Source organism: Siphateles boraxobius, unplaced genomic scaffold, assembly GCF_051911475.1.
Source record: "Siphateles boraxobius isolate OS27281-9 unplaced genomic scaffold, OSU_SipBor_1 229, whole genome shotgun sequence".
Classification (NCBI taxonomy): Eukaryota; Metazoa; Chordata; class Actinopteri; order Cypriniformes; family Leuciscidae; genus Siphateles; species Siphateles boraxobius.
The window spans coordinates 152501-168777 of NW_027508843.1; the positions used below are offsets into that span (position 1 = coordinate 152501).

The window sequence follows — 16277 nt, forward strand, 5'->3', positions numbered from 1 at the left end:
AGAAACACTCACAGTACACAGGGCTTTCCTTGCCGGTAATGCTGGATAACACACACGGCTCCTTCCATTAATAGATAGTTTTTATCGACATTTAGAAAATATGGCAAATGTTTTGAGCAATCTGTAATGGAAACGTGGCAAATAAACTCTACTTTTAGTTGTGTGTTACAATGCGCTGAGAACATTAGACAGGTTTACATACACAAGAAACAGCTTTTTAAGGGGTTTCCAGAAAGCAGCATTCTGAAACTGCATATAAACATTACAGCTTTATTCCTTGTGGAGAATTATGAGAAACTGGTGTATCAAACTGATTTTCCTTGGCTATTGTGAGTATGGGAATCAAAAGATGAATCAAAAGCTTTAAAACAAGCTCAGACAGACATCTTTACGGTGTCAGCTGGTGTATGTATTATTTGTTTCCGCAAGAACTGCTCTCTTTATTTAAGAACCAGGGCACAGATACATGAGGGCATTTTAAAAGTGGGATTTATAGACCTAAAAGTCACTTTTTATAGTGAATTGAATTTATTTTTATTGTTATTGTTATTATGTTAAGCTCTAAAATATTCATCAGGTAGAAATTGCTATTTGCGAATAAAAATATATATATTTAAAACCCTGTTATCACAAAGGACTAGAAAAGTAATGTAAATACATTACTATTAAAGTGTAAACCCTGAAGAACATTTGTTATTTTAACTAATTCTAATTCTCTAATGATTTTAATATGTTACCGCTCCTAAATGAGCAGAAATATATCAGTGTGGACTGGTGTATTTATGAACGATCTACTGATCATTCACTCCATTCAGGGCTCAACACACACAAAATCCCCACTGGGCCCTTCTTTATTTCTAATGGCCCTGAAAGAAATAGAAGGAAAAGCACTTTTCCATTAAACTGTATTTATTGTATACATTAGGATTAATTTTTCTTGTCCCCTCACAATGACAGTAAACTAATTATTACATTACATGAGCGATGAGTAATGATACATAGGCTATATTTTCACTTCAAAATGGCGAAATAAGACAAAAGTATATTAGTTTGCCTGATTATTTTTGTCATTCGTTTAACATTTATGACCTAAAAAACTGTCAATGAAGAAAAAATGAAGAACGCGCTGAATCTGATCATAACAAGACTGAACCGAACACGAATTTGTGTAGCTTACACTTAATCACACATTTTTAGGGGGCCGAGGCAGAAGTTTAGGGGGAATTTGATTACACTATTTTTAGATAGCCCGTCGGCAGACCGGTTATGCATTTTGCATTTTGGTCGGCTTTTGTTGGAAATTTCCGGCAAACGAAACAGTACATGCCCTCATCACCTTCCTCCACCCAGGTGTACTGTGTTCTCTTACGAGAGTATATCTCGTACTGCGTAATATCTTACGCTATGGGGAAAACCTCTTTTCCCCTTTTTTCCTCTTTTACATTTGAATTAATGTAAAACGCTGTGCGGCAGCATGCAGACATAGGCAAGACGGCTCGCGCGCCTATTGGCTGCCCTGCAGCAACAGCAGCAGCCTATCGAGAGAGGCCCTGCGTGACACCATATCCAATGGGGGCATTTCGTGCCCATTTCGTCACGTCCCGCCCGAAAGGGCGTGGCCTCATCCTATAAATATAGCTCGATGGGCTGATACAAACTGGTTTTCATCTCTTCAGCCAGTGTTGGGAAAGTTCACTTTCTACATGAACTAGTTCAAAGTACAGTTCAATATTTTAAAATGAACTAGTTCAGTTCATAGTTCATACTTCACAATTTTGAACTAAGTTCACGGATCCAAAAATGGAACTAGTTCATAGTTCTTTTTTTCCATATGTTGTTGCGAGCTATTTTTTTTTTTTTAATTATTGCCACCACCCATATACAACCACAGACAGCGATTATTTTATCGGCGGGCAAAGTTTGCACAGAAATGTAAGATTTTTCCCATCCTCACCGACCTTGTCTTAAAACTGATCATATGATACGACGCCTCCTCGCTGCTTGACTAGGAGGCCTGTTATTATGCTTGACATAATAAGGCCTGTTTACGTGTGTTTTATCCGGGTTTTCGCCTGGAAGACTCTATAGAGATCTGGCACCCTATTGAACGAAGTTAAACTGAGAGAGCATGCGTTCACAGACACCAGAATGAACGCGTTCACAATAACGTTCATCAGGCAGTAATACAGTATGTTCAGTTCACGTTCGCCCAAAATATGAACGAGTTCATGAACTATCGTTCAATGAACGCGTTCAGGCACAACACTGTCTTCAGCGAAGCTCACGCATCGCTGGATCCAGAGTGAGAAGCCGCGCCGCTGAGACAAGCCTTCTGCGGGACGAGCCCTTGAAGCTGAAGCCGCTGGCCTTCACCTCGCCGCCTTCAGTCGCCGTACCAGCTACGCTTTCCGGCGTATATATCCTTTACCTCTGCTGAGAGTGTTTGTTCGCCGCTGCAACTCACATTTCTCTATAACTCATAAAAGAGCTAGCGTCTTTTTCAAGATGCCATCTTCCTGTGGCTCGTGCCCAGCCCAACTCAGCGACGGGGACCGCCATGTGATCTGCGTTTCCTGCCTGGGTGAAGATCATGCGGCTCTCGCACTCGCTGACGGTGGATGCCCTCACTGCGAGCTGATGCCTATGGTGACTCTGAGGACTCGCCTGGCATCCTTCTCGGGGCCCGCACTTCTACCCGCTGTGGTGCCGCGCCGTAAGAAGCACCGTGCTCAGCACGCCCCCGAGCTCTCTCCTGCCCGCCAAAGCTCGCCGGTTTGCCCGCCAAAGCTCGCCGGTTTGCCCGCCAGCTTCGCCGGCATCGCTCGAGTCACTCAGTGACTGGCTGAATGGATGCTTCCTCAAGAAGGATACCGACCCATCACAGTTGAGACCCGCGGCTTTCCTTCCTGAGCTTCACGAGGAAGTCGCGAACTCTTGGAACACCCCCTTCTTGGCCAGGATGGACCTCTGTCTCTGCAGCATTCTCCACTGTGGACGGTGCGAAAGATAGAGGGTACCTTTCTCTTCCTCCAGTGGAAGCAGCGGTAGCATCCCATCTCTGCCCGCCCTCCGCTGGACGGCGTGCTCTGACGGTGCTACCCTCCTGCCGAGTGACGTCAGCCATGCACGGTCGCGCTTAGACCGCAGCCAGGCAAGCTGTGTCAGCGCTGCACACAATGGCTATCTTGCAGATTTTCCAAGCCGACCTTCTCCGTAAAATGGACGAGGAAGGACGGGAAGCTATCTGCGTGGTGGATTTAAGAAGCGCTACGGACCTGGCCCTATGCGCTGCAAAAGCCGCTGCACAAGCCGTAGGGGGCAACATGGCCTCTCTCACCGTGGCTGAGAGACATCTGTCGCTAACGCTGTCTGAGATGACGGAAGCGGAGCGCTCTGTGTTGCTTGACGCGCCAATCTCCACAGATGGCCTTTTCGGATCTGCCGTCAAGGATTTCACGGACAGATTCGTCGAGGTGCAGAAGACATCACAGGCAATGAAGCACTTCCTGCCGAAGCGACCCATTCTAGATCTGCGACACCTGAACAGAGTGCTCGCGAAGTGCCAGTTCAGAATGATTACAACCAGGAAAATCCTTGCGCAAGTTCGCCAGGAGGGCTGGTTTATGTCAATAGATCTGAAAGACGCCTATTTCCAAATACAGATAGCGTCACGTCACAGGCAATTCTTGAGATTCGCCTTCGAGGGCCAGGCATACCAATACAAAGTCCTGCCGTTCGGCCTGTCCCTGGCACCCCGTACATTTACGAAGTGCAAGGACGCAGCTCTCGCACCCCTTAGACTTCAGGGCATGCGAGTTTTGAACTACTTGGACGATTGGCTGATTCTAGCTCGATCACACTCAGAGCTCATAGAACACAGGACCACATTACTCGAGCATCTCGAGAATCTGGGTCTCACAGTCAATTGGGCGAAGAGTTCACTGTCTCCCAGTCAGAAAATTTATTTTCTGGGAACAGTGCTGGACTTGCTGTCTATGACAGCGCATGTGTCACCGGAGCGCGGACTGGACATTCAGCGCGCCGCGAAATCTTTCCGCCGCGCCTCGATAGTCCCGCTCAAAAGGTTTCAGAAAATGCTGGGCCTCATGGCCTCATGGTATCAGTCAGGTGTGATTCCTCAGGGGAGGTGTGGGACCTTTCTACGGTTTTGGAAGCCATGAAAGGTGCCCCATTCGAGCCAATCCATTTGTCAGACTTGAAGCATCTGTCTTTCAAAATGGTGTTTCTTATGGCTCTCGCTTTCTCAGTGAAGCGCATAGGGGACTTACAAGCGCTTTCAGTAAGCGCGTCATGTATGGAGTTTGGGCCTGATGACTCAAAAATCATACTCAAACCGAGGCACGGGTACGTGCCCAAATCCCTCAACACATCGTTCAGGGCCCAGGTTATTTCCCTGTGCGCCCTCCCGGTTCATGACGATGAGGAGGATGCGAGTCTCCTTTGCCCTGTCAGGGCACTGAGAGCTTATGTGTCCCGCCCGTCTATCTTCAGACAGACCGAGCAGCTCTTCGCTTTGTTTGGTGGACGCTCCAAGGGACTGGCCGCATCAGAAAAGAGCCTATCCAGATGGATAGTCGACGCCATAGCGCTGGCTTACACTTCTAAGGGCCTGCAGTGTCCTTTGGGTGTCAGAGCGCACTCCACAAGAGGCGTGGCCTCGTCGTGGGCGTGGTATAGTGGGATTACCCTGCAAGATATCTGTACGGTGGCGGGCTGGGCCTCGCCGTCTACATTTAATAATAATAATAATACATTTTATTTAACAGCGCCTTTCTAAGCACTCAAGGTCGCTTTACAAATAATAAACACAGGTACAGGGAACAGCAAAGTATAAACAAACAATTATGAAAAAGGACAAGAACAGTGCATTTACAAATAAGCAAGCTGGAACAGGTGGGTTTTGAGTCTGGTTTTGAACAGAGGGAGAGAATCGATACTGCGGAGGTCAGGTGGAAGTGAGTTCCAGAGCCGGGGAGCAGAGCGGCTAAAGGCTCTGCTCCCCATAGTGACAAGACGAGCAGGGGGTACAGTGAGGTGAATAGAGGAGGAGGATCTAAGGAAACGGGAGGAGGTGGGGATGTGAAGGAGGGCAGATAGATATGGAGGAGCAAGGTTGTGGATAGCTTTGAAAGTATACAGAAGGATTTTAAATTGTATTCTGAATTGAACCGGGAGCCAATGGAGCTGCTGAAGGACACGGGTTATGTGATGAAAAGAGGGGGTTCTGGTAATGACACGAGCTGCTGAATTCTGAAGAAGTTGGAGTTTATGGAGAGATTTCTGTGGGAGGCCAAAAAGAAGGGAGTTGCAATAATCAAGGCGGGAGGTGATGAGGCTGTTAATAAGGATGGAGGTAGTGTGAGTGGTAAGGGAGGGTCGGAGGCGGTTAATGTTGCGTAGGTGGAAGTATGTAGAACGGGTAACATTATTTATGTGTGACTGAAAGGATAGGGAGGAATCGAGGATTACACCCAGACTCCTGACCTGAGGGGAGGGGGAGACCAAGGAATTATCAATGGGTAGTGTGAAACTATTGATTTTGGAAAGGGTGGATTTGGGGGCTACGAGGAGCAGCTCAGATTTATCACTGTTAAGTTTAAGGAAGTTTGAGGTGAACCAGTCTTTAATTTCAAATAAGCAGTTGGTAAGGGACAGAGGGGGGAGCGAGGAAGTGGGTTTTCTAGATAAATAGAGCTGTGTGTCATCAGCGTAACAATGAAAATGAATATTGAATTTGCGGAAAATATTGCCAAGGGGCAGTAGGTAGGTGATGAAGAGGAGGGGGCCAAGAACTGAGCCTTGAGGGACACCAGTAGTGACTGGGGAAGGGTGGGATGTGAAAGATTTGAGTTGAATAAACTGAGTGCGGTCAGAGAGATATGAGCGGAACCAATCAAGAGGGGTGTGTGAGATGCCAAGAGAGGATAGTCTATTCAGAGGAATGGAGTGAGAAATGGTATCAAAGGCCGCATTAAGATCAAGGAGGACGAGGATAGTGATGAGTCCAGAATCAGCTGCAATGAGTAAATCATTGGTGATTTTTATTAGGGCAGTTTCAGTACTATGGGAGGGGCGAAAACCAGACTGGAAAGGTTCATAAAGACTGTTGAGGGTAAGAAAGGCGTGGAGTTGAGCAGACACTATTTTTTCAAGTATTTTAGAGATAAAGGGAAGATTTGAGATGGGACGAAGATTTTTATAGTTAGTGGGATCTAAGCCAGGTTTTTTTAGAATCGAGGAAACAGATGCAGTTTTGAAAGGTGAGGGGACAATACCAGAGGAAAGAGAGGAATGAATAATGGAAGTTATGAAAGGGAGGAGGGAAGTGAGGCAGGTTTTGACCAGAGCTGTGGGGAGGGGGTCAAGAGAACAGGTTGAAGAATTTGATTTACGGATGAGATCAGAGATTTCGGAGGAGGAGGGCAGTAGAAAGCAGCAAAAAGACTGACTATTGGGGAGGGGCAAAGGGGGAGGGGGAGGCAAGGGGGTCGGATGTAAATGCTGGTGAATAGAGTCGATTTTCTTATTAAAGAAGATAAGTAATGAATTACAAGTCTCACTTGAATACATGTGAGAGGGTAGGGAATCAGGGGGGTTAAAAATTTTATGCATTATTGAGAAGAGAGACCTGGAGTTTCCTTCGTTAGAGCAGATGAGATCAGAGTAGTAGTTTGACTTAGTTACGGCTATTGAGTTTGAGTAGTGAAGAAGATGAGTTTTGTGCATTTCTTTATGAATGGAAAGACCAGTTTTTTTATGGAGGCGTTCGAGCTGGCGACCTTTGGCTTTCATGAGGCGAAGCTCTGGTGAGAACCATGGGGCAGAACGTGAAAAGGACACAGATCGAGTTTTGAGAGGGGCAAGGGAGTTGAGAATATTGCAAAGTCCAGAGTTATAATGGGCGACAAGGTGATCCGGAGAAGAAAGGTCAGGGGAAGGTAAATTGTCAATGTAGGATGATAGGATGTCTGTATTTATGTTGTTAATATTACGAAAGGAAATCTGGCGGACAGGCTTGTTTACAGCGAGAGACAGGGAGATATTGAATGACAAAAGAAAATGATCAGAAATGTGAACATCATCAGCAGAGCAGTTGAAGGGGATTAAGCCAGAACAGCAAATCAAATCAAGTGAATGACCTTTTATGTGGGTGGGAAAATCAACATACTGATAGAATCCCAAACTGTCAAGGCAGGAGGAAAAGTCTCTGGTGAGTGGGAGGTTTATATTGTCCATATGAATATTAAAATCACCAAGGAGAATGACATTAGGAGAAAGAGTAGAGAGGTGGGTGAGTAGAATGGAAAATTCGTTTAAAAAGTTGCTGTGTGGTTTGGGGGGACGGTAGACTGTGGCAATAACTGTGGGAGTTGGACCAGGCAATTTAAATACAGAGCATTCCATAGTACGGAAAACCGGAGTGGCAACTGGCAACATCTTCCACTTCTCGCGATAGAGCAGCGCGAGACCTCCCCCGCGGCCAGAGCCACGAGGAAGAGAGTGGTAAACAAACCCAGATGGAGTGGAGGCGTTGAGCTGGGAGAAGTCACTAGGTTGTTGCCAGGTCTCCGTGAGACAGAGGAAGTCCATCTTACGGTCAACGAGGAGATCCTGGATAAGCTGACCCTTGTTAGTGAGAGAGCGAACATTCAGGAGACCAAAGTTGACAGTAGAGTTATTGTAGCCAGGGGCGGAGCTTGCTGCCCTAACCAGGTTAGCAAGCGATCCGGAATCAGCGGCCCGACATGAGCATCGGCGTGGACGGCGAGAAATGGACCAGAATGATGTTATTGGAGTGGAGTCGTCGAGGTGGAAATTCCGGCGAGATCCGCGATGGATGTATCTCCGGCGGGGAAGGAGCGCAATCTCCGGATGTAGCTGTAGAACTGGCGGGGTAGGCACAGACAGAAGCCCGCGGAGCAGGAGGAGATCAGCCGCTGTATACTGGGTCAGACCAGCCCCAGGACGATGTAAAATTGAAAGGACAGTCCAGAGGAGGATAAACCACATGTAGAACTTGCAAGCCCACATTATGAACGGCAGCAGGCAGCTAGCCAGCAGCAGCAGCCGCGTGGAGTCGAGAAGACAAGTGGAGAATGAGGTGGAGAATGAGGTTAGTTTACCACACTCAGACACCAAAACGTTCCAAGCCAAGGCGAAGGCTTTGGCTCTCACTAGAGTGTAAATACATGGCCCAGTAATCCGTAAGAACGTTAAAATAGCTTAAAATAGCTAAAATAGTTATCGGAGAGCAGCGGCTGCAAAACGCGCCAGCGTCCACTCAGACGATCAAAAAAAAAAAAAACAATTATAACGTTTTATAACCTAGAGTTCCCTCCTTACAAGCCAAGCTTCTGTCGGTATAGAATTCAGTGCTATCTGCCCAGCTGCGACGGCCCAGATGCTGAGTTTTGCTTGTGTATCGCTCACTGATCGATAGAACAGCTCCATGGGTGTTAATTAACCCATACTATTACCCAGTTCAGGCTGAATACGTTCACCCTGTCTGCGTGAAACACTGTTAACATAACTAGCTCCTGAAGAATGCTATTTCATGGGGAATGATGCTTGCAGCCTCTCTTCTCCGACTCTCTGTGAGTCTATGGTGATTGTGCACTATACGTGCCCCGGGCTACTGCCCTTGGGACTTAGGTATTGGATCCCAGTACGCACGGCGTGTTACACTGTGTTCCCCATAGCGTAAGATATTACGCAGTACAAGAGATACTCTCGTAAGAGAACGTACTCGGTTACTAACGTAACCTAAGTGCTCTCTAGAGAGGGAACTAGTACTGCGTATCTTGCCGTGCATACAACATGCTCTGGTTCGCTTCGACGATGAAAACCAGTTTGTATCAGCCCATCGAGCTATATATATTGGATATGGTGTCACGCAGGGCCTCTCTCGATAGGCTGCTGCTTTTGCCGCAGGGCAGCCAATAGGCGCGCGAGCCGTCTTGCCTATGTTTGCATGCTGCCGCACAGCGTTTTACATTAATTCAAAATTAAGGATAATTTTTGGCTTCAATATCTCGTGGAAAAGAGGTTTTCCCCATAGCGTAAGATATTACGCAGTACTCGTTCCCTCTCAAGAGAGAACCGAGGTTACGTTAGTAACCGAGTACGTTTTCCCCATAGCGAAAGATATTACGCAGTACTCGTTCCCTCTCTAGAGAGAACCGAGGTTAGTAACCGAGTACGTTTTCCATGACACTAGGAATTAGGGATGAGCGATATGGCCAAAAAATCATATCTCGGTATTTTTTGGTTAAATTGCGATATACTGTATATATCTCGGTACTAGGTCTATTTGGATAAAGAAAATCTGTATTTATTTTTAAAAAAAAAATTATTTCACATCCAGCTCAATGATATCCAAACAATGTTGATATTGAAGGATATGGAAACAAATGGGAATGTAATGTGATTTTAACCACCTTTTTGCACATAATATATTCCATAGCCTACATTACATTATAACATTACAATCTAAAAACAAAAATAATGCTTTTGTTTTTAAAATGACCAAGGCTAAACTAAAAATGAAAATAAAAACAAAAGCAAAAACTAATTATATTAGCCTGCATTTGATTACCCCATTATAATGCTTACTTTCATAAAAACGTACTTGTAGGTTTAAAATTCCACATATGGCGCATTTATTGTCTCCAACAACAAATATTTTAGCAATATGTATATTTTAGTCAGAATTATTGCGCTACTATTCTATTGTGCTCCGTGTGTGTGTGGCGCGCATGCTCGCGGCGGCGCTCATTAACGGAAGCTTGAATATTAGCGGAGATTCACTTGCAGAAGCTCGTCCTCTCCTGACAGTAAAATGGACATATTTGTTTGACTTTCTAACATTTACAGATGGAGAATATACCAGTGAAATGTAAGTTAAGCACTGTGGAAAACACCACATCTCAAACGCATTAAACAGCGCTAGTATTTATCTGTCAGTCAGCAACAGTATCTGACAGGGCAAGCTGCTTTAAACTTGTTAACTATATCTTACCAGTTATTTTGAAGCACTTAATACTAGCTTGTGTCATGTTTAGGACAATTGTACTATGTTCTTTCACTGCAGGAGCTCACAATGCGTACTCCACTATTTTTCTGATGTGCTCGTATCAAACTGTATCGATATGAACAGTATTGCCTCATTCCATATCGTTTAAAAAAAATCGATATAGCCTACTGTACAAACTCGATATACCGCCCAGCCCTATAGGAATGTCCTCTTTCTCATATCAGCCTCGTAGTTCTTTGACATTTTAACACGTTATAAATAACCTGAAGTAACATTGACACTCTTCGCGCCACTGTGTATGACGTTTGCTGTTTGTTTTGCTGATGGCCAGTCACTGGCCAATCGACTAGCCCGACATACTCTTTTACTGGCCCCGGGCCATCGGGCCATTGCTTATGTCGAGCCCTGCTCCATTATTACACAGCTTGGCTTTATGAGCCTGTTCAATAAACATGTGGCATTGCATGTGTTGAATATGGTCCTGTATCAGATGATGATGATGATGATGATGATGAAGAGCGGTCTCTTGCCTTATCGTTGACCTCATGCTCCCGCAGGTGTCTCTGAAGCTGACTCTCGCTGGGATAATTCTGGGAGCAAATATTACATTTGTTGTCGGCCTGCTTCTGGCTCTCTGAGCCGGCTCCCGGACCTCCGTCTGAAGGAGACAGAACACAGAAGACATGAGGACAATGAGGACAGAAGACATGAGGACATGAAGTCAGAAGACATGAGGACAGAAGACAGAAGACATGAGGACAGAAGACAAGAGGACAATGAGGACAGAAGACATGAGGACAGAAGACAGAAGACATGAGGACATGAGGACAGAAGACACGAGGACAGAAGACATGAGGACAGAAGACATGAGGACAGAAGACATGATGACAGAAGACAGAAGACATGAGGACAGAAGACAGAAGACAGAAGACATGAGGACAGAAGACATGAGGACAATGAGGACAGAAGACATGAGGACAGAAGACATCAGGACAATGAGGACAGAAGACATGAGGACATGAGGACAGAAAACATGAGGACAGAACACAGAAGACATGAGGACAGAACACAGAAGACATGAGGACAGAAGACATGAGGACAGAAGACATGAGGACAATGAGGACAGAAGACATGAGGACAGAAGAAATGAGGACAATGAGGACAGAAGACAGAAGACATGAGGACAGAAGACATGAAGACAATGAGGACAGAAGACATGAGGACAATGAGGACAGAAGACATGAGGAAAGAAGACATGAGGACAGAAGACATGAGGACAGAAGACATGAGGACAGAAGACATGAGGACAGAAGACAGAAGACATGAGGACAGAAGACAGAAGACATGAGGACAGAAGACATGAGGACAGAAGACAGAAGACATGAGGACAATGAGGACAGAAGACATGAGGACAGAAGACAGAAGACATGAGGACAGAAGACATGAGGACAGAAGACATGAGGACATGAGGACATGAGGAAAGAAGACATGAGGACAGAAGACATGAGGACAATGAGGACAGAAGACATGAGGACAGAAGACATGAGGACAGAAGACAGAAGACATGAGGACAATGAGGACAGAAGACATGAGGACAATGAGGACAGAAGACATGAGGACAGAAGACAGAAGACATGAGGACAATGAGGACAGAAGACATGAGGACAATGAGGACAGAAGATATGAGGACAGAAGACATGAGGACAGAAGACAGAAGACATGAGGACAGAAGACATGAGGACAGAAGACATGAGGACAGAAGACAGAAGACATGAGGACAGAAGACAGAACTCATCTAGACTGGTTCAGCATCTACTTCATGCACACAGTGGATAAATTACAACACATAATTCTGTCAGCTGTGTGGATGTTTAACGCTGGGTTGACAATATCGATTTCACGATTTTGATCAAAATCTCTACACATGTGGATTATTAAATCTCGCTGTTTTCTGCTGATGTGCCAACAAAACGTGATTAAAAATGATCAGTAGCTCCTGCCATCTAATAATCACAGTAATCTTTGTGCTTTGATACTTTTGATATGCAACAAGGTCTCAATTTTACTAGGAAATTCAGTCAGTAAATGTGTGTTTGTGTGTGTTTAATGTGTGTGACAGATGTACCGATCATCTCTTCCTCTTTACTACTAGTTACAGCAGCAAATTAACATCAGTGAATGCTGAAAGATACAGAACAAATGACTGAGATCAATCACGTCTCCTGTAATCCATCAGTGTTTCGACCACAGGAAGACGTCAAGAAAACACCATGAGAACAATATAACATCACGTTCACCTCAAATTCAGTGACCATAAACTCGAGATCAAAAATTTCTTTTGGTGCATCATTACAATTCATGAAATTATTTAAAAATTCAAATATTGATACAATTATATAAAACTATCCTAAAATAAGTTAAAAAACAAAGAATGTTAAAAGAAATTGCAAATACGTTATAAATCTGAGTTAAGATTGAATAGTTCAGATATTTCGAATCAGATATAGTGGATCCAGAGGGAGTAAAGCATGATCTAAGAAAACACTTTTAACAACTTAGTGAATGATATTATTCCAGTAATAGTTTCTGTTTAGTATCGATACAACCTGGGCTCAAATCTCAACCGTACAGTGATCCTCAGTTTACAAACACCTTGCAGAATCTGCTAAATGTTCATACAAATGTTATAACAAAATAAAAGGCATCATTAAATGTGTTTGTTGTTTTTTATTGAATAAGCTCTGAATAAGGTCTTTCACATTACAGATGTTTACATACAGTCCACAACACAAAATATTAGCTAAATTTATAAAAATGACCCAATTCAGAAGTTTACATACTCGACCCAAATGATGGTGTGACTACAAAAATATATTATTTTTTCTAATTTGGGCGGGACCTTGAGGTCTGATTGGTTACGACATTATTTTGGGCAGGAGCTTGAGGTCTGATTGGTTACGACAGTATTTTGGGCGGGACCTTGAGGTCTAAATGGTTACGGCAGTATTTTGGGCGGGACCTTGAGGTCTGATTGGTTACGACAGTATTTTGGGCGGGACCTTGAGGTCTGATTGGTTACGGCAGTATTTTGGGCGGGACCTTGAGGTTTGATTGGTTACGACAGTATTTTGGGCGGGACCTTGAGGTCTGTTTGGTTGTGACAGTATTTTGGGTGGGACCTTGAGGTTTGATTGATTACGACAGTATTTTGGGCGGGAGCTTGAGGTCTGATTGGTTACGACAGTATTTTGGGCGGGAGCTTGAGGTCTGATCGGTTACGACAGTATTTTGGGCGGGACCTTGAGGTCTGATTGGTTACGACAGTATTTTGGGCGGGACCTTGAGGTTTGATTGGTTACGACAGTATTTTAGAGGCGGGACCTTGAGGTCTGATTGGTTACGACAGTATTTTGGGCGGGACCTTGAGGTCTGATTGGTTACGACAGTATTTTGGGCGGTACCTTGAGGTTTGATTGGTTACGACAGTATTTTGGGCGGGACCTTGAGGTCTGTTTGGTTATGACAGTATTTTTGGCGGGACCTTGAGGTCTGATTGGTTATGACAGTATTTTGGGTGGGAGCTTGAGGTCTGATTGGTTACGACAGTATTTTGGGCGGGACCTTGAGGTTTGATTGGTTACGACAGTATTTTAGAGGTGGGACCTTGAGGTCTGATTGGTTACGGCAGTATTTTGGGCGGTACCTTGAGGTTTGATTGGTTACGACAGTATTTTGGGCGGGACCTTGAGGTCTGTTTGGTTATGACAGTATTTTGGGCGGGACCTTGAGGTCTGATTGGTTACGACAGTATTTTGGGCGGCAGCTTCAGGTCTGGTTGATTACGACAGTATTTCGGGTGGGAGCTTGAGGTCTGATTGATTACAACAGTATTTTGGGCGGGAGCTTCAGGTCTGGTTGATTACGACAGTATTTTGGGCGGGACCTTGAGGTCTGATTGGTTACGACAGTATTTTGGGCGGGACCTTGAGGTTTGATTGGTTACGACAGTATTTTAGAGGCGGGACCTTGAGGTCTGATTGGTTACGACAGTATTTTGGGCGGGACCTTGAGGTCTGATTGGTTACGACAGTATTTTGGGCGGTACCTTGAGGTTTGATTGGTTACGACAGTATTTTGGGCGGGACCTTGAGGTCTGTTTGGTTATGACAGTATTTTGGGCGGGACCTTGAGGTCTGATTGGTTATGACAGTATTTTGGGTGGGAGCTTGAGGTCTGATTGGTTACGACAGTATTTTGGGTGGGACCTTGAGGTTTGATTGGTTACGACAGTATTTTAGAGGCGGGACCTTGAGGTCTGATTGGTTACGACAGTATTTTGGGCGCTACCTTGAGGTTTGATTGGTTACGACAGTATTTTGGGCGGGACCTTGAGGTCTGTTTGGTTATGACAGTATTTTGGGCGGGACCTTGAGGTCTGATTGGTTACGACAGTATTTTGGGCGGCAGCTTCAGGTCTGGTTGATTACGACAGTATTTCGGGTGGGAGCTTGAGGTCTGATTGATTACAACAGTATTTTGGGCGGGAGTTTCAGGTCTGGTTGATTACGACAGTATTTTGGGCGGGACCTTGAGGTCTGATCGGTTATGACAGTATTTTGGGCGGGAGCTTGAGGTCTGATAGGTTACGACAGTATTTTGGGCGAGAGCTTGAGGTCTGATTGGTTATGACAGTATTTTGGGCGGGAGCTTCAGGTCTGATTGGTTACGACAGTATTTTGGGCGGGAGGTCTGATTGGGGTCTGATTGGTTACGGCAGTAACCTTGAGGTCTGATTGGTTACAACAGTATTTTGGGCAGGACCTTGAATTCTGATTGGTTAAGACAGTATTTTAGAGGCGGGACCTTGAGGTCTGATTGGTTACGACAGTATTTTGGGCGGGAGCTTGAGGTATGATCGGTTACGACAGCATTTTGGGTGGGAGCTTGAGGTCTGATCGGTTACGACAGTATTTTGGGCGGGACCTTGAGGTCTGATTGGTTACAACAGTATTTTGGGCGGGACCTTGTGGTCTGATTGGTTACGACAGTATTTTGGGCGAGACCTTGAGGTCTGATTGGTTACGACAGTATTTTGGGCGGGACCTTGAATTCTGCTTGGTTACGACAGTATTTTGGGGGGGAGCTTGAGGTCTGATTGGTTACGACAGTATTTTGGGCGGGAGCTTCAGGTCTTATTGGTTACGACAGTATTTTGGACGGGACCTTGAATTCTGCTTGGTTACGACAGTATTTTGGGCGGGAGCTTGAGGTCTGATTGGTTACGACAGTATTTTGGGTGGAAGCCTCAGGTCTGATTGGTTACGACAGTATTTTGGGCGGGACCTTGAATTCTACTTGGTTACTACAGGCATTTGCTAATAGTATTCTAGGCATTTGCTAATAGTTGTTAGAAGAAGCATTAGAACAACAGGAGAGAACATCAGTCTGTGAGTGTTTACTTTCTCATTTGATTTTAGCGCGGCTCTTCGTTACTGTGTTTACCCTGGTAAAAACGCGTGTGTGTTTGTTTAGTGTCGTGACAGTTTCGCTGGCTAAATAGTTGGGCGTGGCCTGCTGTATTCATTAACGGGGTATTAGGCGTGTATATAAATGGTTAGTGCACCGCGGCAGCGGACGCGGCTGCCCTCGTGTGAAGCCCTCATCTAGTGAAGACCAAAGAGTGTAAAGACCAGCGACTCTACCTGTGCGACTCCACCGAGCAAGGACACCGACAAGGCACTTGAGTATTAAATTCTTTTTGTTTATCTATTGTTGTTTCCTTTCACTTCTACAATTTTTCGTCGGATCTTTCTGTTTGTGAGCTCCCTTACACTATGTGTTTTCTAATCCCTACCATTACTTACATACGTAAATCAAATGTCACACGTCAGAGGCGGTACAATCCTAACAATCTCCGTACCCTTCCGGTGTCTTCTAATACTTTATTCTCTTTTCCTATTGGTCTCTGGAACTGCCAGTCCACTGTTAACAAAGCTGATTTCATTACATCTTTTTCCAGTCATTCAGGTCTCAGTCTATTTGCCCTGGCTGAGACCTGGATCAGACCAGAGGACACTGTCACACCTGCTGCCCTCTCCACTAACTACACTTTCTCACACACCCCCTGTCTGACCGGAAGGGGTGGTGGTACTGGTCTGCTCATCTCAAATGACTGGAAATTTGATCCTTTACCACCTCTATTTGACAACAGCTCATTTGAATC

At 45.1% G+C, this 16277-nt stretch overlaps 1 protein-coding gene across 2 annotated transcripts in view; it reads right to left on the minus strand.

Moving 5' to 3' along the window:
• Window positions 1–16277, minus strand: part of LOC143747571 (zinc finger protein 236) — a 107041-nt gene that overhangs the window by 83761 nt on the left and 7003 nt on the right. For both annotated transcript variants that reach the window (XM_077240403.1, XM_077240402.1), the window contains exon 2: window positions 10585–10712. In XM_077240403.1, the coding sequence (XP_077096518.1) occupies window positions 10585–10712 (128 nt within the window). The remainder of the gene's footprint in view (window positions 1–10584; window positions 10713–16277) is intronic.